Raw genomic sequence first — 25,715 nt, 5'->3', positions numbered from 1 at the left:
AGTCCGAGGCTGGTCTGGTCTACATAGTGAGTTCCAGACCAGACAGAAATATACAGTGAGACCTCACCTAAAAAAGGGGGGTGGGGGACGACATCTTTTGGCTAAAAATAACTACTACTGGACTTGAAAAGGTTTAAAAGCATTAGCTATTATCAATAACAAGATACTGAATATGGAAGCTGTGTGCTTGAGTTTATAAGAGGCCTTTCACCAGCAGTAAATAACAATATCACACTAATGAGTATTATCCGCAAACAGTTTCCAGCTTGAAGTTCTAAAAAGGCCCCGAATACTTTCTATTCCTCAAGAGGCCTGTGTTTAAAGGACTGGTGGCATTGTTAAGCACAAGGTACTCTCTTAATGTTCAAAGAGATTTAACACTGTCAGACATGCTGGTCTTGATGATAGTATTCACAAGCTGGAGAAGGACAGGACAAGATAAGTGTCTATACATTTTAGTTCTTTATTTCACAAATAAAATTTTACCAGTTTAGAAGGAAAGGGTGAGAATAGTTTATTGTAACTTTATTGCATCCAATTAAATCAAAGATTACCTGCTGAAAACAAGCATTTTAAAAGTTCTTACTGTGAGCACTACTTTTATTCAAATGATAAAAATGATTCTTTCAAGATAAAGTTGTATTTACTATCACAATATAGGGGTTTCAATATAGAATGAGAGCATTTTTATAGACATGCAAGGTAACAGAATACACACACACACACACACACACACACACACATTCATAGTGCTACACATTCTCAAATGGAGCTCCTTTATTTTAATCATAATGTAGCACCAACACCTATTGTGCCCACTCATTTCACACCCAGTAAACTCGAGTTACGCACTGAAAAGATAAAGTTCCATGGTGGTGGTGAAGACAGAACCGAGGAAGCCTATCACTCAAGATCCCCTACACCTCATACCTCTGTGACAAAGTCAAACCTCGCTGTTCCTTTTTTCCTCATTACTCTCCATTTCTAAAACCTTTTTACCAGCTCAAAGCATGCTTAAAATATGAAAACAAACTGATTATTTATCTTGCTCAACAGTTATGTTTCTTTAGGAACTAGTCTTGATTCAATAATCTACTCCAAAACAGCTTGGATCATTTACCTTTTAATATTACAGTAAGTTAGAAAGAAGAAAGAAGACAAAACAAAACTGTAAGTACTTATTTTTAACAATATTTATTTTTATGAACTAAACAAAAAAATTAGAGGAATAAAATACTTAAAATAGACTCACATTATTGCTAAAAGGAAAAATATGAATGACTGCAACCATTTAGGAGATCTTTTACCCACATCAACACAGCCTACTATTACCCGTATAGGTGAATGTGTGTGTTGTGTGTGTGTGTGTGTGTGTGTGTATTATGTATTACCATAGCTTGTTTAAAGCGAAGAGTTGGGTGGAAATTTTAAATTCATTATTTATGTAGTTTAGAAATGATACATGGTTCTTCCAAGTAACAGAACACCACGAGTCTCTGGTATGATGATGAAACAGATTATGTGTTTGAGCTAAAAGAGGACTAGAAAAGATATTAAGAGTTTAATAAAATCAGTAATAATAGCTATATCCAGTGAATGGGTCAGGAAGTAGAGTGCTTTTCCATTTTATGTTTTTCTGTATTGCTGGAATTTTCAATTGTTTTCACATATTACTCATTCTTTTAAAAAAAGAAAATGAGGATTATCTTGTGGAATTATAAGTCTCTTAAATTTTTTTTTTTTAAACAAAACAAAGCACTAGTGCTCTTTAATCCCAGCATTGGGGAGGCAGAGGCAGGTGTATCTGAGCTCGAGGCTAGCCTGGTCTACAGACTGAGTTCCAGGAAAGCCAGTGCTACACAGAAACCCTGTCTCAAAAACATCAAAACAAAATAAAAACCTAAAAAACTAGTGCGTTTTACTATTTCTTAATTATAACTTTTTAAAGTTACAGTTTTATTTTTGGTCTATACATGTTTATGTGGGATAGAAAACTAACTAGGCAGAAGGACATCAAAGAATAAAAACAGGCTGAAATAAAAGCAGGAGCTCTGCTACATTCCTCCTGTATACCACCCCCCCCACCCCCCCCACCCCCCCCCACCCCCCCCCCCCCCCCCCCCCCCCCCGCCACAGTTAGTGATTCTGTTGATAAGGTCACTGCTCTAATATCAGTGCCTCAACTGTGTTCAATTCTTCACTTCTCTAAAACAGAAAACCCTAATTTGTGAGAGTCAAAGACCAACTCTAGAAAAAGAGAGACTAGATTACTATTATTTTTACAAAACTCAATGTGTTCAAAGGATTCACTAGATCTTCAGTAAAAAGAAAAATGACTTTCCCCCTCAAACCAATTCTATCACCATTTCTTTAAGTGTTGCATCACTTTCTTAGGAAGGTAGAAGATAAACCAGATTCATGAAGGAATTGAGGTAACAGGCTCAGATGGAGTTTGGGAAGCCTACCAGGATGCATACTGCAGGCATACTGTGTCAATGGCTTACCATTCTACTCTCTTCCATACAAACGTGTATCAGTCAAATTTCTCTTTACTCTCGGAAATGCTGTTACTCTCCAGACTACTTGAAGTTGAAATTAGGAAATTTAGTAAAGCAGCAATATTTCCGAAGGTAGAATGGCATTATGGAAGACAAGCACCAGAAACACAGAAGTCTGGGTCTGAGACTTGACTGTGCTACACAGACTAATTGTGTTATGTAGGACAAAGTGCATTAACACCGATCAGTTTCATTTTCTCTATGGTGAAAAGCCTTACAATTCTTTAAGTTCCTTTGAAACTTAGGTTTACTTTCATTATGAATTATTCAAAATGCAGCTAAAAGGTGGGTAAGTTGAATACTGTTTTCTGACTTGATTTTTTAAATCTATGACTACAGGAAAGGGCAATCTCAATCGGCATAAAGCTATTGTGTGGTGCTGCTTTAGAAACACACACACACACACACACACACACACACACACACCACACGCATGCACACACATACTTTTTAACAGTTACATAGCCATCGAAAAGCCCAAGCAACAGTTTAGTCACTGCTATGAATTCTGAAGCCATTTGTTAATCCTTTGAAAGCACACAAGATTTGATCTGAATATCAAGCAAGAAATTTTAATATAGCTGTTTATTTCCATAATAAGGGAAATAGATTAGTTTCACCAACATTACCTTAAATTAACTCACTTCTCTTATTTCTCCCACCTAGGTTATCAAGTGCATTGACTCTTAGTCGCACCAAATTATTAAATATTTCAGGACTGTCATGCAGTACTGGAGTTCCTGACTATTCCGGATAGCTTTCAGGAACAAATAATAAGCAGAGAAAATAAAACTCATCACCACTACAGAGAACTGCTTATAGTTTAAATTTACTGCTGTTAAGGGAAATTAACACTGAAGAGAAACACAATCCGATTACCTTAAAAACAAACAACAACCCAAAATCCAAGCAAATTCAAATAATGCTAAACAAGTAAATATTTTTAAGAGGGATGGATATAATAGTAAATAAATGTACCATTACTGAAAATATTTAAACTAATATATTAAGCAAGTCCATTTAAATATTTTGTTACAGAAGGCAGGCTCAGGTGAATAAAAGAGATCTTAAATTGTACTGTGGCTTATTATTTTTTTTAAAAGAATCTGTGTATGTTTACATACTATGAAATAAATGACAAAATTCTTTGTTCCCAAAGGTCCCTGCACCACATTCCTTATAAAGCCCTAAGGATCAACTATTCCTTCCCCTTATTTTTTTCTCCTCCCCGACTTTGTCAAACTGTGACTACTCTGTAATTTCCTTCCTTTTAGCGTAACTAGGAGAGCCTCCTTTAGTAAGCCTATGGTAAGTAATCTTAAGTTATAATAAGCACTGGGAAATATTACTAAAAAGAACGAAGAAGGGGAGCATATACTAATTCTTCTGTGCACATGAAATACATTTTAACACGCCCACAACTGAAGAACCACTAAATGTATACTTCCTGTTATAAACTCACAAAGATGACCAGATCAGTATAAAAAGACAACAAATAAAAAAAAAAAAACATTACATATTATAACCGTATTTATGCCACTTAAATTTACAAATCAAGTATTTTTCTAGAAAAACAATGTCAAGATCAATCTCTGAAGTAGGAAAGAACAACATACGTCTACAAGCAGAATACTTAAATTTTCGTTTGGAGTTATGCTTCTTCAAAAAGCTTCAATTTCCCCCGTACTTATCAAATAAATGCATACTGCCCTCAGTTTTGCTTAATCAAAAGTATAGTAGTTCAGAATGCAAATTCTTTGCTGCATACATCATAGAGACCAACCCTATTAAGTCTATACAGAGATAAGTAAAAACATTTTTAACCAATCATCTCTCCACCAATTTTTTTCACAACTATTGTTCTTAAGAAAAATCCCATTTAGTAAAGAATTGAGACAAGGAAAACTATAATTTACTTGTCACTTCACCTATGTTAGGACATTTTCATTGACACATGAAGTTCCTACACTCCTCTATGTTCCACAAGACCCTTGGGTTCTATCCTACACAGCAAAGCAAAGAGCAACCTATCAACACTCAAAGAATATAAAATATATTCCAGACCATTAAACAGATGCAATGAAAACAAGTCAAGTTCTTGAAATTGAACCATCCAGGTGTTCCTGCAAATCATAAAAATTCCATCTCCACATGATGAAATACCTAAGAATGGCTTAAACTAGAAAAATAGTCAGTTTTAGCACACCTCTTCCCTTTAATTTCTAAAACAAAAATGCTAATGTAACAAAATAATGTTCTCAGTATGCTGGAAGTCAAGTTTTTAGGTGTGGTTTCTTTAAACTTGAGTTTCAGTATTTTTGTACCCAAAGCTACTTTCGATAACTTGCTATGGGGATATGACTACATAAGCCTTGGGCCACAGTACAGCACTGAGTCACTGCTCCATGTATCCAGTGGGTTTTCAGCAAAAGGGAATCCAGTGGAGGTTAACTGGTAAGATGCCTGGAAATCCAACTAGATATTCTACTTCCTCTTATAGCACAGGAGTCAGACCTCACCAGGAATGGAGTTCAGAACACTCAGGTGAGTGGATCAAACCAGGCACACTGAAGTGAAATAAAAGCACCGTGTTCACTAAACTCAGGTCTTGCAATTCTTTAACTATGAATAGGTAAAGAAAATGAAAACAGACATAACACGTTTTGGCGGTAAGTCAGTAACATTAAGTATTTTCAATACTGGCAGCAAATAGTCCTACTACCATAAAAAACCTCTTCTTTCTTCAATAGCAAAAAATCCAAGACATAAATATAAAGGCAATTCTGTAATACAAGTTAACACCCCAAAAACTACTCCAGGAAGCCTGACTAGTACATGAAAGGCCCACCATCTTATGCTTCTGTATTCCAAGATTTAAGGATATTATGTATAAACAAAAGTAGTCACTATCCACTTCATTTAGCAAATGAAGGCGTTGAAAACTGAGAGCTAAGTGGTAAATAAAATCACTTCCTCAATCTAATTTCTGGTGCCTTTGACATAAAAAAATGGAAATGTCTGGCAATTTTCTGCCTTACTAAATCAAGTATTTACACGATTTGCCTCAATAGAGATCCAAAAGGTCCAAATATAACAATGTGAACTCCAGGGGAATAAATAATAATGAAATTCACGGGTAAAAATTAAACAAAGCAAACTACAGAACTGATGTTTAAAGGCTTAAAAACAGACAGAATGTTAAAATTTCCTAAAGCATATTCTAAGGCCTAATTAATCCTAAACCACCTTGTTTGCCTCCCAATCTGAGCGCTAACCAGGGGAACTTGTTTACTAGACATGAAGAAGGCTGGAAAGGGATGCGGCTAAGTGGTAGAGAGTTTGCTTGTCTGCTGTGCACAAGACCCTTGGGTTCTATCCTATAGCAAGAGAAACAAGAAAAGCTTCCTCCAAGAAAAGAAGAAAAAAAGGTCAATAATAGGCAAAAAGAAAATAGAGTAAATAACAGACAGCTTTGATACTTTCATTTGTAAAGTTTTTTGGTTTTGGTTTTTTAAAGGAAAAAAAAAAAAAACCAGCCAGTTCAAGAGGTAGAGGGTGGAAAAGAAACTTAGAGGTTCTGTCTGGGGTTAGAATCCCAAGTTTGAAGCTGGATAGGGCCTACTGGGTTAATTTTTCCTGCTCACCTACACACTATCAAGGAAATTACTAAATTAATCAAAGGCGGGTCAGCTTGTTCCCCCCCCCCCCCCCCCCGACCCAGACCGCAGGTCAGCAGCCGCGGGCGGGCGCAGCGACGTCTGGGCTCGGAGGGAAGAAAGTTCGCTGGAGCAGGCTGTGCGAAGTCCGCGGGCCGCGCGGGCGGGCGGGCGGGCGGACGAGCGGGCCGGCCGGTGAAGTTGCGCCACGGGCGGCTTCCGGACGGGCGCCCTCGCCCGCTCCTCACGCCGCAGCCGCCTCCCAAGTGCCTCAAGTCCGACAGAGCCTCTCCACCCAACTAAGTTCCGCGGAGCCCAGCCCGGCTGCCCGGCCGGACAACAGGTGGGCAGCGGCGCCACAGGCCCGACCCGGGCAGGCCCGCGCCTCCCGCCCGCAGCCCTCCACTGAGGCCCCGCCGGGGAGGGGCGCTCGTTCTTACCTCCGCCATGTTGGCCGCGCCACCGGGTCACATCGCCGCGGCGGGTCGCGGCCAGAACCCGGATGTGCGCCTGGGCCGCGGGGATCCCGCCGCCGTCTCCGCCGCCGCCTCGGCGGGAACGCGCAGGAGCCGCCCGAGCGCGCCACCACACCCCGCTCCGCCCCCTCGCGGCGCCCTGCTCGGTGGGACGGGAGGGGAGAGGCCCGCGGGCACGCGCGGAGCAGGGCGCGCGCGGCCCCGTGGCCGCCGTCCCCGGGGAGCGCGCGAGGGGCGGGCCGGAGAGCCGCCACTCGGCACCGGGGCGGCGCGCGCGCGCGAGGTCCGGGAGAGGGCCCCGCGGGGCACTCACGCCGCAAGCGGAAAAATGCCTCCTATTCTACACGTCGGTCACTTCTGGAGTGTTAGCTAGAAAACAGATGTTGCCCGGACACAACAGCAGCACGAAGCGCGCTCCGACAAATACTTCCCCTGGTGATTCCCGACAAGAAAACCCTGGCTGCCCAAACTGGCAGAGCGCAAAGATGAAGAGCAAAGGATGTTAGGGTTTTCCTCACTTTTTGCAACCACTAGCAACACAGCTCTGCATCGGAGGAATTTATGCACAACTACACGAAAGTTTCAAATGTAAAGTAATGAAAAGCTGCTCTTCGGTGGATGTCTATTTGACTGCAGGGAGACAGAACCTACTTACTTGCAATGCCTAAAATACCTGCAAGTAGAAAGTTTGTTTTAATGTACTGGCCTGGGGTTACTAAATGGCCTTGAGGTCCATACTGACAATGGCCAGGGCCAATGATTTATTCCAATTTCCTAAAGTAGATGCTGGCTAAAATAGATTTAAGGCTGATATTATAATGAGCAGTAAGATATTTTGCTAAACCAGAAGTTTAAAAGGCTTTTTTTTTTTAAAAGACCAGCTTTTTTCCTAAATAAGGATTTTTCTTAATGAAGTTTCAAAATGACTACCAAAATCAATCAGTTAAATGATACTCATTACCTCTAAGTAATATACAATGACTAACAATGCATTGTGCAAATGTGTACATACATAACTTTCTTAAACTTCATACTTATAATGTAATATGGGGGAATGCTGATTTCTTAAATTATTTCTACTTCCTTAAAATTCTAGATCTCATCAAGCCTTTTCCCATTTCTAAACACTGAACATGAACCTGAACGTCTTAAGCCCAATAACAATTTGTGCATGAATAAACTGCATTTACAGGTATATGAAGTAGCTGCTAAGTGAAAGGACATTACCTTGTAATTTGACAGGAAAAGAATCCAGAGACAGTCTGTAAACCAATTAAACATAAACATCTGATGCACATTTTCTACTGAAAGAAAAGCAAGGGAAAGAAGAGAAAGGAAAACTTTAAGGTTCCCAAATCTACAAACAATTCTTACCATTAACTGCACTGTACAGTATTTTCACTTTATTTTAAAGATTAAAAGCTTCCTCCCCCCACAAATTCCTGGAGGGAAATAAATATTTTAGCACAGGTATATGTATGTATATATAGTTTTATTAAATTAAGGCACTACTTTGAACTTTTTAAAAATGTTAGTCCCTGTCCAAATAGTTCTCACTAGATGAAAAAAAGCTAAAGGCAAAGACCAATGAATGTGCGTGGGCCAGAGGTGGGCACAGGTAAAAATAATAGAGGTCTTAGAGGTAGCTATACCATGGTGCTGAAGGAGGACTTGGCACTAAATTATGAATGGTTAATATAGATGGGTTTTAGCTGGCCACTAAAAGGAAAGTTGGAGTATTGTTGATATTTAATACAAAAGTATAACTTGCTTTAGTTCTTTGAGTCTTTGAGCCTTCAGTTAAAACATCAACAAACATCCCAGCGGTGGTAAAGAGCAGACTCAGATTCCTCGAGCTATGGGGTGAGCCCTCATGTCAGAACATCAAGTCTGTAACATTCTGAATAGGCACTTATCTTATTGCTAATCGCCTTTAAGTTAACTGATATTGCCAATCAATAGTATTCACGTTAAATGGCATTATCCTTTGGGGGGGGGTGCAATTCCCTCTAAATATTTCCTCTTGGAAAAATAAACTGGAGTGCAGTGTTTTCGAGACATTCTGGAGAAAAAAAGAGGAATGGCTCTAATACAGTAGGTCATACACAACTCATTACTGCTGAACTCAGTATACCTGCATTTGGTCCTATTGACAATCCCATTGTTCAGAGCTGCAGAAACCACCTTCAAGAAAAGCTATGTCTTTCTGAAAACCCTTCCCTACCCCTTGGGTGTCAGATGTGTAAGAACTCACTACTCCTATCTTCCTGTGGCAGAGGTAGGATCTGCCAGGGAGTTCCCACTCCCAAGCTTCTCTGCCTGTGTTTACAGACTTCCAGAGACTTCGCTGTGCCTCTTTAAGAGGCTGCTCTTTTCAACAACAGTTCAAATGCTTGGCTCAGTCTTCCCTGTCTTACAAGCCAGAAGCTACTTCCTCACTTTCACCCACCACTCCCAGTTCTTCAGCTCTCTATAAATTCAAGAAACATCTTCGTACTCAAGTGCAAACAGTCCAAATTTATACTTGGGCTAACAAAAAACATGTATCCGAAAACAGGTCATGGCAGAGTAAAACGCATAGAAAAATTCACCAATAACCTGATCAAACTCATTAGAATTTATTAATGTGACATGCAAAGTGTTTTAACTCTGTTAGAATTCTATATTAAACTAAGTTAATGTAAAAAATGTAGCTGATTCCAACTCATATGCAAGGTTTTTGTTTTCTATCTCAAAACAAACAAAAAACACTATATAAGGTCTAAATAAACCTAAAAAGCCTCCTTATTTTGGGGAAACTTAACATTAATTTTTACCACATTAAGCTACTCACAACTATTCTATCCAGCAATGTATTCTTTTATGCCAATTACTGAATTCTCCATGCAAAAGTTAAATGAGAGCTGGGGGTATAGCTCAGTGGTAAAATACTTGCCTAGCATGTGAGGCCCTGGGTTCAAGCTCCAATACTATAAGAAAAAAGTTATTAAACGACTTAGAGTAGCTCTAAGGGGCATATGTATGAGTGCATGCATGTTGCAGAAGCATGCATGCATTCACAAACATGCACACACTCTCCAGAGATATTTAGTTGTTAACAAATATACTTAGGCTCACAGTTATACTTCAGTCAGTACCTCAATCAACAAAAACTCCTTTAACAACTTACATTTACCTAATATGTATAACCTTTTATTCAGCACCAACACCTGACTCAAAAAGTAGTAATATATCTGCTATATAGACATATCTGTTTGGGAAACTCAAAAAAGTACCTCTCAAAGTACACCAAGAAAATACATGTAAGAATTCTGGCTGATACAGATGAATATAGCATAACTAAGATCTTAAAATTCTCCAAGTCTGAGAGTCCTCTTTGGAGACTATTTTCTGAACTATTTCCTAAAACTTGTATTTAGGAACGACTGCCTGCACTGTAGATGTGGTGACAAAATACCTACATTCAAAATTTTTCTCGAATGACATCTGAGACAGATTGAATTTATCTTGACTTTTAGTAGGCAGAATGCAGGATGCAAAGCACAGCAGCACATTACATCTGGAGGCTTCACAACTATGCAACAACAGTAATTATCTCTTCATTAGTTCTTGTATTAATGCCGTCCTAAAACACATAGAGAAATCTGGCTCTTCAAAGGACAGTGTGGGTTCCTTTCATAATTTTTCCATACAATTTCATTCAGCAGCCCCCTTTTTATCCTTATGTTGCAAACTTGTGTTTATAATTCTTAACCTTGCTGATATTATTTTTATCTCCCCCGAAGTCTTGAAAGGGTTGGCCATTAGCCATCCTACAATACTAGAACTGACAGTAATCAAGACGTTTCTATCACACGAGGGAGTTCGCTTTCGCCCTCCCTTCGTCTCCAATTGTGCCCCTGCCTACCAGCATCACATCCGTCTTGTCTGCATTGAACCTCAACCAGTTGGTCCTTAACCACGTCCGAAACTCAGCCAGGCACTGGGAGAATCGAGCCACCACACCATCTGGATTAAAGGAAAAGAAAGCCTCAGTAGGGACGAGACAGAAACAGTGTTCCCACAAGCTCACCCAGTCTCACGTTTTCAAAAAAGATGTCTGAGAACCAGGTCAACCGCCCCCCATGGCAGTTTCAGCAAAAAGAAGCAAACGAGTAAAAAAACTGAGTCTTGCAATTTGTAAGCAATGCTAAAGATTAAAAAAGGAACCCGATAATTAGGTTTCCGTATTTCACCCAAGATTTAAGAAAGGTTTAGTCAATTTCAGGTCATCTCAGTCTTAAAACTGCCTAAGGTCTTCCGCAAAATTACAAAGATTGAGGAGATTTAATATAAGAAAACTGAAGCCCGTGGGGGAGTGACTTGCCCAAGGTCACACAGCATGCAAGGACCAGAGATGGGTACCGGGCCAGGAGCCTCTATATTACAAGCTAAAAGAATAAGGCCACTCGCGGGGGGGGGGGGGGGGGGGGGGGCGACGGGGGAGTACCGGGGGGGGGGCGCACAGGCACCGGGAGCGGATCGTTCCCTGCAATGCCGTCTTCAAGTCTCTCGCCCCTTAGCTCCCCCCGACAATGGCAGGTGGACCCAGGTTGAGCCCATCACCTCAGGGGATGCTCTGCCTCAGAGCCCTCCACTGGCTGGGACAGCTGGGGAAAATCAGGGGCACAGAGGTGGAGCCACGGGGGAGTGGCCAGGAAGCCACACCCCTGCCGCGGAGCGAGGGCCGACCGAAAGGGGCGGAAGCTGGCCTGCCCGCCCGGCGAACTCACTCCGCAGCGTAGTCCCGGCGTGCCGCGGAAGCAGCGAAGATTGGCGCCGCCGCCGCCGCCGCCGCCAAGGCCGAAAGACCGGGCAGGGGAGGGGCGGCGGCTGCGCGTGCGCACAGGGCGGCAGCGCCTCCGAGCCGCCAGCCCGCCCCGCACACACCGGGGCAGCCCCGCCCCGGAAGTCAAGGGTCTTCCGGGCGGCGCTCTGCCGTGGGGGAGGGGAAGTGGGGAAAGGGGACTGCGGGCGCCTCTGGAGCTCCGGTTTCCGATGGAAGGATAGGGAAGATGGTTTGTGGAGGCTGCACTTACAGCCACCGCCGCTGCCGCCGCCTCCGCTGCTGCCGCCGCCGCCTGGAGACGCCCCATCCATCCGCCTGCAGCCGGGAGACTCGCAGCCTGGGAGGGGCCTAGGGCCTGGGCCGCCCGCCTCCTCCGAGTCGTCGCCCGAGCTTCCTCCAGCTCCACCAACCCTCTGCCCTCCCCTCCGCCTCCGCCCTCCTCCTCCACCTCGAGCGGCCAGCCAACCGCGCGGCCCCTTCTTGAGCCGGGCTCCTCGGTCGCCATGACGCCCGTCAAACATTCCCAAAGCCGCTGACGCGGGCGGTTGGGGGTCCCGGTACTGCAGAAGCCGCTAGGGAGAGGGCGCTGGGCCCTGGTCTGCGGGTCGCCACTATGTATTCCTCTACCTCTCCAACGAACACCCGCAAGCAGGCCATCTTTGCTGCGTAAGTTCCGCACTAGATCCGCGGTCCACATTCCTCTAGATCCCGGAGGCAGCCCCTCGGTTTGGAAAGGGGTTCCCAACGCAGTCGATCTTGCGGAGCCCCCGGGCAACTCCGCCTCCTTTGGCCTAGTTCGGTTTTTGTAGAACCCCGTCTGCGGTGCTCGACCCCTGCTTCCTGTTGCTTCCAAGTGCTTTTGCTTGTATTCTTTCCGTTGGTCTTTCAACTTCAAGCCTTTTTAATATGTTCGCTGGCAGAGGATTTTTTTTTTTAATCTCCTTTTGCCAGCTTGCCTTAAGACTCTTACCTGCTTACAATATTCCGCCAAGCCAGAAGAAAAGCATAACGATTATGTGGATTCCTGTGGCGTAGAACTTGAAAGTGGTTCATTGGATGTCCACTAAAATGTTCCCCAATTTTCACACATTTCAGTAATTTTGTTGTTTTCTCAAACCAGCCACATCTTTTCTTCAATCCTCTGCTCAGTTAATCGTTTGCCATTTAAACTTACTGAAAGTTATTGCTAGAGTACCGTATTCGCCCTTTGTTGTAGTACTCAGCCTTTAAGGCTGTCCTTCCGCTTCAACAAAAAAAGCTTTCTGATAGCCAACAACTGTCAGTTTACACTTTTGTTGTTAACTAACCCATCACCAGCTTTGACCTAAGCGACCACTTACTGAGTTTTGAAATACTTCAGTTAACTACTGGGACACCACTCCTTCCCCAGTCTTCGTTAGGTTCGTGACTAGTTTTCTGCTTTTATTTTTATGTATGTGTGTCTGTTTGTTGTATTTAGAGATAGGTTCTCACTGTGTAGCCCTGGCTGGCATGGAACTGTATTGAAAGTGCTGGGATTAAAGGCTTATCATTTACCAATCTACCCATCTGTCCCTTACCTAAATATATGTTGTGGGGTCAGGTGATCTCTTCGTTATCGCCCTGTGCCTTTCCAAGTCATGTATAGTCATGACTCACAAGTTTTCATCTCTCTCCAGGATCTCTCTCAAGAAGACTGAAAATGAAACGGCTACACTTAGAAATCAATATACTGCTTAAAATTCATCTTAAATGTTGTATTGTACTCCCTTTGTTTCCAGGATACAGTCATTCCTGTTCCAGTAAAGTGCAGTCCTTGTAGTTCCTCATTCTGCTGTGTAATGAGGACCACTTTTACTTTTTGAAGTAGCTGTTCAATCCAAACCTAACACTTTCATCCAAGTCATTTCTGCATTGGAATAGCTGGCTGAGTAGTCCGATTGCCAACAGCCTCCATGTGATAGTCATTGTAGATCTGCTCAAAACTTCCCTAAGTTTTTCCCATTCCCTCTGAGTAAGTTCTCCCATTCTTCCAAGCGCCACAGGATCTGGCTTTGGATTCTGTCACTCCAGTATTATAGTAACACCCCCAACCCCATCCCACCCCCGCACAAGTATTCCCATTTCTGGCCCTGGGAATTTGCTGTCCTTTGGAATAGTATATGCCATATAACCTCAGGATTCACTCGTTTCTGTCAAATGTCTCCATATATGAAATAATAGTTTATTTCCCAGGATCAACTTCACCCTTGCTGTATGTTTTATAAGAAGTCTATCCCCATGGGTATAAAGATTTTTATTTTTGTGTGTACTGCTGTAGACTCTTATTACCTAGAATGAAGAATGTCTTTAATACATATTTGGGGGGTGTGTGTGTGTGTGTATGTGTTTGTTTTTGTTTTTCCAGACAGGGTTTCTCTGTGTATCAGCCCAGGCTGTCCTGGAACTCACTCTGTAGACCAGTCTGGCCTGGAACTCACAGAGATCCTCCTGCCTCTGCCTCCCGAGTGGTGGGATTAAATGTGTGCACCACTACCACCTGGCTGTACACATTTGTTAACTGAACAAATGAGTAGACATACATATCAGTACCTGGTTACTGGTTTCTCTTGCCCAATTTCTTTTTTTTTTTTTTTTTGGCTTTATAGAGATGTTAAAGTATGTAACTTAAAACAAACATGATATAACACTTGTTAATTCAAAACAGACACGTACACAACCATGACTTTCATTTCAAAGGGAATAAGAAATGGTTTATTCTGGAACTTAATATGAGTGACCATGGCCCAGGAACACAAATTCAGGTTTTCCCAAATACCATGCTCCAATATGGTAAAATCTCATGAAATTTTATAAGTCAATACACTTCTGCATACATTGGTGGAAATGACAGATGGTAGGTTCCAGCAGAGTGGGGAAGTTACAGCTCTCAGATGCTATCGATAACATTCTTGAGGCCTTTTGGTTGGTGGAAATCAGTAGTCTGGATACATTCCAAAGGGTTTCACTTGGTAGTCTAAAGGATGTTAGGTCAGACACAGAAGTAGGCAAGGAAAGGCAATTAGGGGGCTAACCATAGCAAGGTCAATTGTAGTCAGGCTTTAGACCTGCAACATTCCAACCTCTCCACAATCATCAAGGTTTAATCTGTTAATTAGCTTTTGTAGAGCATTCAGTGTAAGGTGTGGCTTCTTCCTAGGAACACTACTTTGCACTCAGAGTACCTGAAAATGTTAGAAAACTTCTTGGGAATTTAAGTAATGGCATTTATAACATGAATAGTTAAGGACAGGATTTGAGATGTGAGCTACTGCAACTTTTTGACGTGGCCATGTTACCTGATTAAAACCAAGTTTCAAACTTAGTTATTGCTGTAACTCGTTATTTCTCATCTTTATTTTAGAATTTATTTCGGATCGTATAAAATGTCTCTTGAAGAATTTACCAATTTTTCACTTTCTCACTTGATTTTCCCATTTTGCAGTCTTCCTATTAGCATCACAGATCTGGACAAATCACCCGTTGTGCTAAAAACAACTCTTTTCTCTACACAGTTGTTTTATTCTAATTCTTTACATGTTCTCATTTTGTTATTTAATTTATTCTTTGATACTCATCTATTTACTGTTATAACTTAAAAAGAGAAACAGGTAAATGGCAAGGAGCTGACATGAGATTACCCTTCAGAATGAGCTGTATTAGAGCCTCACTACCATTGAGTTGGCTGGGGTATGTCGGGGGTGGGGGGCATGATTGGGCCTTGCAGGAAGAGAATGTTAGGAGACCTAGAGCATATTACAGGTAGGTAGCCTGATGGGACCTTGAAGGAGAGATGGAGGGAGTATTCCCTTCAGAATCCCAGAAAGGAACTTTAGAAGAGATGGTTGTCATGTATAATATGACATGAGTCCTGAAGAAAATAGCCTTCAAATCCCCAAGGCAAAGGGGTTTCTGCTTCCTACAGGTCTCCAGATAGGTAGACAGGCCCCATGTGGAGGGATCTAGCTTGGGCAGGCCTATAAGCTGCAGATGCAGCACTAGGTAGGACCATAGCTTACCCTACAGCAGCAAGGCCACAATTCATCAGGCTTTGTTATTCTACTGAGTGTCCCAGGGAGAACTGCAGGGAGAGGGAGCCTGTCAGCTCTTTGTCTTAACCTACAGACTGCTGGGAGGCCTGCTTTCATTTCTGACTGGGAGGAGCAACTAGAGAGTCTCTGGTCTAACTTGTTACTCATCTGTTCTTGCATGTTATCCACTTGTTCCATTAGAACCCTAAGCATATTCATTATTTTAAATTCATAGTTTTGACAATTCCAAAGTATCAGCCATATCTGAGTCTCATTCTGTTGTTTTATTTGCCTCTTCACATACAAATTAAGTCAGCTGTCCATAGCATCCCAGCTAGACAGTTGACTAGTTTGCTCTTTTGCAGACAGCCGTAGTTGTGAGTTCATGAGTGCAGCAGTCCTGTGATGTCCAGAAAACACTGTTTTGCTCCTGTCCTCCCTGTCTCCGGCTGTTACTCTTTCCACCTCCACTTGATAGTCTCTGAGTCTTGGGAAGCTGTGTGGTACAGATGTCCCATTTGTGGCGGAGCTCTCCACAGTCACTCCATCTCTGCACTTGGACTAGTTGTGAACTTCTGAGTTAACTGCTATCCAATGCACGAAGAAGCATCTCTGATGAGGTCTGAGAGCTTCATTGATCCGGGCTTAGGACTGGTCCGGGCTCAGGACTGGTCCTCTCCATCACTTGCATTGTTTTTTAAAACATGAATCTTGGTTCAAATATAATAGGAATCCTGAGGAAGCAGTCATAACAAAAACATGATTAACCAAAGAACATATCCTTACTCTAACACAAATTGCTAAATGGTCTTTAATAAAAAAACCCAGAACCAGATATTTGGGTAAATACTGAAAGATCAGAGAGACAAAAGAACAAGCCACCTCTTACCTCTAGTACTCAGCCTGAAAAGCCTTCCTCAGTCGAAAGACTTTAGTTCCTATCTCCTCACGCCTTATATGCCTTTCTGTGCCCACCCATATCATTTCCTGTCTCAATTTTCCTAGTGCTGGGATTAAAGGTGTGTGACACCACTGCCTGGCTTTGTTTCTCTCATAGACTGAGTCAATCTCATGTAGTCCAGGGTGGCTTTGCACTCACAGAAATCCAGACTTATCTCTGCCTCCTGAGTGCTAGGATTAAAGGTGTGTGCCACCACTGCCTGGCTTCTATGTTTAATCTAGTGGCTTGTTCTGTTCTCTGATCTTCAGGCAAATTTATTAGGGATCACAAGATATAACAACATTTCCCTTTTTTGTCTAAAATAATAAAAGGTTATAATATAAGAAAAACTATATACAATAAGTACAATAAATATACATAATACATACAGTCAAAAATTACATTAACAATGTCCAGTCCATAAACATTTGACAGATTCAGAGATAATACTTCATTATTGTAACTTCATTAAAACTGAAGTTAGCATTATTTTTATCATTTAAGACTATCAAGAAGTTGATGGGGGTGATAGACGCCTTTAATCCAAGCACTCAGGAGGCAGAGGCAGGTAGATCTCTGAGTTTGGGGCCAGCCTGGTCTATAGAGCATGTTCTAGGATGGTCCACACAGAGAGATCCTGTCTCGAAAAACAAAACAAAAAATGGCGGGGGAGACTATCAAGCAAAATATTGACTATCTTAAATGTATTCATAAAAAGATTTTAAAAATATAGAAAATGAGCCTAGAGAGATGACTCAGAAGAGTGCTTATTACTCCTGCACTGGACCTGGATTCAGTTCCCAGTAGCCACAAGGTGGCTCACAACCATCCATAACTCCAGTTTCAGAGGATCTGATGCACTCTTGATCTCCTGGCACATATATATACATGTAGTCCAACACTCATAAAATAAATCTTTAAAGCAATAGAACTTTAAAATAAAGGGATGGGACTGTGAGAAGACTCAGAGGGTAAAGATGCTTGCTGCTAAGCCTGATGATCTGAGTTTGTTCCCCGCGTGGGACCCTACATGATGGAAGGAGAGAACCAACTCTGGTAAGTTGTCCTCTGATCTCTACAGGCATGCCGTGGTGTTCATGCACACGTACTCACAATAAATAATTTTTTAATGAGCGAAATTGTCATGTATTTGAGATATACATTTGTTAATGCAACCAAAGGTGAGTATCACCCAGTATTTCTGAGGTCCATGTAGATGTGTGCCCAGAAGTTTGATATGAGAAGTACAAATTTACTTCCTGAAGCATGGAGTACCTGATAGTCTTTTTCTCCAGGCAGAGTGAAATTTTTTATCTTCCCACTGATGAAATTATCTGGTTTTCTTTATCTTGGGAAAAATTTTTATAGCCATTTTTGAATTTTTAGTTACCATATTTCCAAGTCACTTAATAGCATGTTATCCTTTTATAGGATTGGTTCATACAGTTTAATTTTTTATGGGACATAAGTACTTATTTTATAATGAGTTATGGGAAAAAATAGATGTTTTCCAAAATTGATAGATCTTAGATGAGAACCAAAGCTTTAGTTAATTTGAAGAATTAGTGTCATTTGTTTGCCTAATAGGCCAAATTTTATAAATAGATTAAAATATTTGTCCATTGAATTGAATTCTATGATCACTATGTAATTTAGAAGGAATACCTCATGAAGGAATAATTCTTTTAAAGAGAATTTTACCTACTATTAAGGCAATACCTATCCAGCAAGTGAAAGCCTTACCCAATGGGAAAACAAAAATAAATCTAATCACAAATTTTAAATGTCTTTTTTGTAAAAGGAAAATGTAAAAAAATCCTTTTTGTTCTAAATTTTTTTCTTGAGACCATGACTAAGAAACAGTGCTTAAGAAAATCATAATGTAACAGAACTGGTAGTGTTGTTATTTAATATCCTTTAACTATAATCATCTGAGTTATAAGTACGTTTGTTTTCTATGACCCTTCCTGAAAACCACTAATGTTCTGGAGATTTCCTATTTGCATTTTGAAACATTCCTTCACTTTAGGACAAAATTACCAGTCAGTACTTTCTCATTTTCCTCTTTATCAAAAATGTACTTATCTGATTCCTCTGTCTTATTTCCTTTAAAGTAAACATGGATTTAATAAGACATGGGGGCTTTGACACAGTCAGCTCAGTCCTGCAGACATTATTCTTGTGCCACCAAATTAACCCATTTGTTAGAGGTTTAAATCTTTTTAGAACAGGTACTTGGAAACTTTTTGTTTAAAAGCATTTACTTTTTATTAGGGCTCATAAGACAACCAGAACAAGTTAGATTTGGGACATTTTTCCTTCCTTTTGAGCTAACTGCATGCTTGTTACTTAGAGACGGCTGAAAGCAGAGGGAGAGAGAACCATCTTCCTGTCCTTTGAGTAGCAGGCCTTGAGTCCAGATGAGGCCATTATCCCTTAGGAAAAGCTGGAAAACCAAACTTGACAGAAAAATCAGGAAAAGTCCCAACCAGGGCTGTGTGGTTTCACCCCCTAGCATGGCCGTCTTGGCTGAATCTCCTTCTTTGACGCTTGCCATTACTCTAACTCCACTCATGCCACGAACAGAAAGGCCTTCGAGTTTGTTTTAGCAGCTGTAATTCATTTTAAAAATTAGAAACTATTTTGCCATCAACTGATATGGACAGGAAGCACACATAGGTAGCACAGACATCACCATACATAAAGATGGAGTTGAAAACCAGATCTTGCAGTTTTCATTTAGATGAATAGTTCTCAACCTGTGGGTCATGACCCCTTTGAGGGTTGAACAACCCTTTCACAGGGGTCACATATCAGATATCCTGCATATCCTATATTTACATTATGGTTCATAACAGCAACAAGTTACAGTTATGAAATATCAATGAAAATAATTGTATGGTTGGGGGTGGCCACAAGATGAGGAACTGTGTTAAAGCGTCACAGCACTAGGAAGGGTGAGAACCGCTGATCTGGATCAGCATTTGTCATTTTAGGCTCGATACCTAACCTTGACTACTCCCATACCATCAAGCAATTACTGATTTCACATCTGTACTTTTAAGAAGTTCGAGTGATTCTTAGTGTAAAGAAGATAACTGGGTTTTTCAAAACAAGAGTGTGGCCTAATTATTGATAAGTCTTTAAAGCAAGCACCAACACCTTGTTTTTAAGATGACTTAAGGGGTTGGGATTTAGCTCAGTAGCAAGTGCAAGGTGCTAGGTTCTGTCCTCAGCTTGGCGGTGGGAAGAGGGGGCCACTTCTTTTCCCTTTAGCTCAAATTGGACAAAAAAGAACCTTGAAAAAATGTAGATTGTGGATGTTACTGTTTGTTACAATTATATCTCTAATTCACCATGAGAATTAGAGATTTAAAGATCTTTGATAAACACATCCATTATTTGATGTGTATGACAGCTTTTAAAAAACTTTATCATTTGTATATTAAAACTATTTCTGAAGAAGAAATTATAGCAATTAACCTAATAAAAAAAGACTTTAAGATAAATCACGTAGGTACCCAAGGTACGTTTTAATTATCATAAAGCAATTTTGTGTCCTATGATTTTCACATTACACATGAGTGTTACACAAATCCTTTCTCCTTTAGAACCTGTTTTAGAAAGAAATCTATCAAAGACTGTGTGTGTATCTTAACATTAAAATATGGCCGGGCGGTGGTGGCGTACGCCTTTAATCCCAGCACTCGGGAGGCAGAGCCAGGCGGATCTCTGTGAGTTCGAGGCCAGCCTGGTCTACAGAGTGAGTTCCAGGAAAGGCGCAAAGTTACACAGAGAAACCCTGTCTTGAAAACCAAAAAACCAAACAAACTAAAAAAAAAAAAAACATTAAAATATGTAGCTTAATGAAACTTAAGACTACAATGAATACTGTTTTATATAAACAAATAGAATTTTAAAGTTTTATAAAACACTTGATAGACCCAAAGATACCATCTTAATAGGTTTTAAGAAGTTCAGTGAACCCATGTGTATAAAGCAGTATGTTTTTATCAGACCTTTTGATATATCACCAAAACACATTTACAAGTATATGCATGTGGATTTTAATTGGATATGCTAAAAAAAAATTTCTGGTGTCCACAAAATGAATGAAAAATTTGAAGCGGCCACATGTGGATACAATTATAATCACAAATAACAGAGTTACATGAAATCCGGGTGTACCTAGTAAAAAGAAGAGAAGTGTAAAGTTATATCCCCAGCTCCTTGAGATGTAAGGAAGCTTAGTAGCACAAAAACTGGAAGATGGAGTTTGTTGTGTAGCCTTAAGGCAATATCTTAATTTCCTGATGTTGGGTGCCAAATAGCAGAAGGTAGAGGACACAGGGAACCACCTTCCTTGGTGTAACTTTGGGCTAGAGCTGTTTAGTCTTAATTTATAGTGAGGCTAAACTAATTCCAGTTCTTACTTGTGTGTCTAAAAGAAGAGAATGAAAGAAAAATTCTTAGGTCAAATACTGTGCACCTTCCCAGTGACCATCTGGGACATTCTCTTCCTAGATTAGTCAAGTTGACATTGAAAGTCTGAAACTTGGAGCCATTTACCCAGAGGAAAGATGTCTAACAACAACAGAAAGGTCAGGAGAGGAAAGAAGAGGTAAAATTGATGGGCATAGTGATAACAGTTGACCCGTTATCTGGGACTCTGACCTAGAAGAGAAATCTAAAAGTTTAATAGGTAGAAAAAAATGGATGGTTCCGTTGATCATGGTCTGTAGTTGAAGACTAGGAAATTGTGATGTCTCAGAAACCTGTTTGAGCAGTCAACTTCAAAGTTTTTGATTTTGATTTTTTGAGACAGGGTGACATGTAGCCCAGGCTAATCTTGAACTCACTAGCCAGCTAAAGATGGCCTTGAACTCCTGTTCCTCCTGCCTCCACTCCTCGGGTGTTGTACCACCTCATCCAGCTGACTAGTTTATGAAGGGGAATGGTCAACCAGTGGATATTACAAGGATGTATTCTAAAAAGCCTCTTGGAGTTAGTAATTTGAGAGAATATATTATTGTAATTCAGGTTGTCCCTATGCAGGAGGAGTGTTAAGCTGACTTATGGAGCACGTGAGAGGAATAAAGAAGTGGACAGGGTTGGGAAAGGAACTTAGTGGTAGGGTATTTGGTAGGGTGTCAGGCTCTCATTTCAATTCCTAGCACCACAAAAAGTCTAACTCATCAATGTTTTAGGAAATTGAGCTATAACAGGAAAAAAGGCTGTGGTAGGCAGAGGACATTATACTTTTGAAAAGAGAAAGATTTTAAGTATAGGAAAAACTAGGGTAGAGTTATGCTCATAGCAGAATAAGATAGAGGACTCCTAAGAATTACTGAAAAACAGTCCCTGAAAAACAGTGCTAGGTTCTAGAATATGGATAAAATTTAGTTTCAGATGGAATAGCAACAACTTTTCAAACATACTTATTTTGCACATGCTGTGTGTGTGTGTGTGTGTGTGTGTGTGTGTGTGAAGTTATAGGTTGTTATGAACTGCCATGTGGGTGCTGGGGACTGAATTCTGGTCCTGCAAGAGCAGTAAGTGCTCTGAACCGATGAGCCATCTCTCCAGCCTCCATAGAATGGCCACTGTTGTAGAAAGGGAAAATGTGATAAGGATGAATTCAGAGAAGTCTATGGGAAGCGAGAGAAGAATTTAAAGATGGTAGAAATATTACAAAGAAGTTTTTTGTTTGTTTGTTTGTTTGCTTGGTTGGTTGGTTGGTTGGGTGGTTTCTCAAGACAGCATTCTTCTTGTAGTTTTGGTTCCTGTCCTGGATCTCACTCTGTAGACAAGGCTGGCCTCGAACTCACAGAGATCCACCTGGCTTTGCCTCCCAAGTGCTGGGATTAAAGGTATGCGCCACCACCACCTGGCCTTACAAAGGAGTTTTTATAGGACTGATATTTTTATTAGTGATTTTGGTGGTAAAGTTCTTCCTTTACACAAGAAAGGAGGGTGTCTAGGGTAGGGTACTCATAAGAATGTAAATTCAAATATTTACTCAATGAGTATAATAGGCCAGCATGCTAGGCACCGGGGATGTAATGGAGAAGATAAATTCCCATGTTTAATATGCTTACACTCTGTAGAAGAGTGTAAAACAAACTAAAAACCAAATAGTGTTAAGTGGTATGAGAAAAAGTAAAGTGGGAAAACTAGATCATTGTCCAATTTTGCTAAAAAAAAAAAGTCCAAATTGCTTCCTTTGGAAGTGTATTTGCTTTTTAGAATCTAATGAAACATCATAGGAGTTTCCAATACAAAGAAGAACCAGAGTGGTAAAACAGTAGAGGGTGGGCCTGTCTTGTGAATTGTGAACTAAATCCAATAGTACAATCACATAGTCCTTCCAGAATTTAAATGTTTTACTATAATTTCCTAATTTAAAATTGTGTAATTTGTTCAAAAGGAAATAGAGTACTTCCCCCAGGTTTTATTATTACTCATGTTTAACTTTACCTGTTTTACTACACTGTACACTGATAGGTGTTTATCATGTAGCAGGTACTTCTTAAATTAAATTTGTGTAATCCTCATAATAAACTTGTGAGTATTATTATTCCTGTTTTATGAGCAAGAAAACTAAGACCCAAAGAAGTCAGTACAGCTTTTGGATCTTTCTGTTTGAATCAAATCTCATGCTTTCCTTTTAGCTTCTACATCTTTATATAATTTTTAAATTATATTTTCATTTTTTTTTACTGTGTATGAGTGTGTATTGGCACGCATATGAGCATGGCCGCACTATGTGAGGACCAGAGCACAGCTTTGTGGATGTGGTTCTCTCTTGTCTTGCTTTTGAGGTGGTCTCTCTTACTGTTCTTGTTGCACCACTTACTCTAGGCTGGCAGGTGAGAGATGCTGGGTGGTACTTCTGTCTCCACATCTGGCTTTTTACATGGGCTTGGGGGGATTGAACTCATGTCACCAGGCTTTCACCACAACCGCCTTTACCCACAGAACCATCTCAACGGCCCTGAGTCTTTTTACATAAAATTATGTTAGCTCTAACCTCTTCAAGTTGCTTCAAAGGTGATGGAACATGTAAACGCTCTAGAAATGCGCTTGCACAAAATAAAGCCTCAAGTAACTATTGTTGCATGGTAGTTGTTTAGCTTATTTGCACTTCTAAGTGAAAGTCTACTTTATAATTTTAATTTTTTTCTTATTTATTTTATTATTATTAAAACATTTTCTATCCACTTTATATACCAACCACAGATCCTCTCCCTCTTCCTGTCCCCCAGGTTTTCCCTCAACCCACCCCCCATTACCACCTCCCCCAAGTCAAGGTCTCCCATGGGGAGTCAGCAGAGCCTGGCACACTCAGCTGAGGCAGGCCCAAGCCCCTCCCCGCTGCATCAAGGCTGCGCAAGATGTCACACCCTAGGCACTGGGCTCCAAAAGCCTGCCCATGTACCAGGGATGGATCCCAATTCCCCTGCCTGGGGGCCTCCTAAACAGTTCCAGCTAAACAACTGTCTCACCTATCCAGAGGGCCTAGTCCAGTCCTATGCGGGTTCTACAGCTATTGGTCTACAGTTCATGGCTTTCCACCAGTGTTGCTATTCCTCTCTGCATGTTTTCCCATCATGATCTCAATGTCCCCTGCCCACAGAATCCTTCTTCTCTCTCATCAATTGGATTCTCGAAGCTCGGCCTGGCACCCAGTTGTGGATCTCAGCATCCACTTCCATCAGTAACTCAATGAAGGCTCTGTGATGATAGTTAGGGTATTCACTAATCTGGTCACCAGAGTAGACCAGTCCAGGCACCCTCTTGACCATTGCCATTAGTCCAAGGTGGGGTCATCCTTGTGGATTCCTGGGAACTTCCCAGCATCCTGCCTCTTCCTATTCCCATGATGTCTTCATTTATCCTTGTATCTCTTTCCTTGCTCTCCCACTCTGTCCCTGTTCCAGCTCAACCTCCCATTTCCTTATGCTCTTATCACCCATTCTTTGCCCTCCATTACCCACCCCCTTACTCCCAGTTTGCTCATGTAGATCTCATATATTTCTCCATCGCCGGGCAATCTGTGTGTCCCTCTTAGGGGCCTCCTTGTTAGCAAGCCTCTCTGGAGCTGTGGGTTGCAGTCATGTAATCCTTTGCCTGACATCTAGTATCCAATGAGTCCATACCATGTTTGTCCTGCTGAGTCTGGGTTACCTCACTCAGGATGATATTTTCTAGTGAAACAATGATATCATGAAATTTGCAAGCAAATGGATGGAACTAGAGTTTCTTTTCAATTCTGGGTCTTCTGTATTTTCTTTTCCTCGTATAGGAATCCCAGCTCACAACCAAGGAAGTCCATCACCTTTACCCAAACCAAAACAAGCACGGGGAAAGGATATCCTGGTGCAACTCAAAGCAGAATGGGCATGTCAAGAACTACTGTTTCCGTGCCGGGGATGAAGCCGGCAGAAAAACTGAGCATTCTGGGCATGAAGACAGTACAGGTAATATTGTTCCCCCCGCCCCCCAACATTCTTGTTTTGTTTACTTACCTAATTTGTGTGTACACGTGTGTGGGCATATACACCCTGGCACTGGTGTGGAGGTCTGAAGACAACAAGCGAGAACTGTCTCTCTTCTTCCCCCTTGCGGGTTCTTGAGATCAAACTCAGATCTTTATTTAGGCTTGGCGGCAAGCACCCTCATCCCCTGAGCCACCCTGCTAGCCCCACAGGTAACTTTTTTTTTTTTTTAGAATTCTGAGTTGTGTGGGGTTTTTGTTTGTTTGTTTTTTTTTAAAGATTTATTTATTTAAAATTATGTGCAAGGAGGGATGTGCACATGAATGTAGGTACCTCCTGAAGAGGGTATCACATTCTCAGGAACTAGAGTTATGGGCAGTTGTGAGCTGCCCGATGTGGGTTCTGAGGACTAAACTCTGGTCTAACTGCAGGAATAGTGGTACGGGCTCTTAACTCCACTGAGCCAGCTGTCCAGCCCCTGAGTTTATTTCTAAATAATTATAATCTCCCTCCTCTTGGCAGCTGTCAAGAGTTACAGATTGACTGGACTGTTGTTTTTCTCTCAAACTCCAGTAAAATTGTACTTGAGTTTCATTCAGTGTGTGCCAGGGTGAACGTGTGATGGTCTGAGGACAACTTGCAGGAGTCAGTCCACCCCAGAGCACCAGCATGACAAAGAGTACCTGTACCTACCATGCTGTTTCATTAGC

At 41.2% G+C, this 25,715-nt stretch overlaps 2 protein-coding genes across 9 annotated transcripts in view; one reads left to right on the top strand and one right to left on the bottom strand.

The window, feature by feature from the left end:
- Positions 1-11,949, bottom strand: part of Mier1 (MIER1 transcriptional regulator) — a 57,268-nt gene extending 45,319 nt beyond the window's left edge. Inside the window, exons 1-3 of one of the 8 annotated variants that reach the window (XM_059254597.1) lie at positions 11,769-11,949; positions 10,598-10,698; positions 7,918-7,991 (exon numbers count right to left, since the gene is read on the bottom strand). In XM_059254597.1, coding sequence (XP_059110580.1) covers positions 7,918-7,991; positions 10,598-10,698; positions 11,769-11,829 — 236 coding nt within the window. In that variant the 5' untranslated portion in view covers positions 11,830-11,949. Of the gene's footprint in view, positions 1-6,654; positions 6,755-7,917; positions 7,995-10,597; positions 10,699-11,295; positions 11,395-11,462; positions 11,584-11,768 lie in introns of those variants that run through there. The other 7 variants (XM_059254591.1, XM_059254593.1, XM_059254592.1 and 4 more) reach the window with 7 other exon arrangements.
- A 12,869-nt stretch (positions 11,950-24,818) lies between these two features.
- Positions 24,819-25,715, top strand: part of Dnai4 (dynein axonemal intermediate chain 4) — a 50,323-nt gene continuing 49,426 nt past the window's right edge. The window contains exon 1 of the mRNA XM_059254589.1: positions 24,819-24,987. Within this exon, the coding sequence (XP_059110572.1) occupies positions 24,904-24,987 (84 nt within the window). The 5' untranslated portion in view covers positions 24,819-24,903. The remainder of the gene's footprint in view (positions 24,988-25,715) is intronic.

Source organism: Peromyscus eremicus, chromosome 2 (genome assembly GCF_949786415.1).
Source record: "Peromyscus eremicus chromosome 2, PerEre_H2_v1, whole genome shotgun sequence".
Classification (NCBI taxonomy): Eukaryota; Metazoa; Chordata; class Mammalia; order Rodentia; family Cricetidae; genus Peromyscus; species Peromyscus eremicus.
The sequence above is the reverse complement of the archived record's forward strand: the minus strand, read 5'-3'. Positions and strand labels throughout refer to the sequence as shown.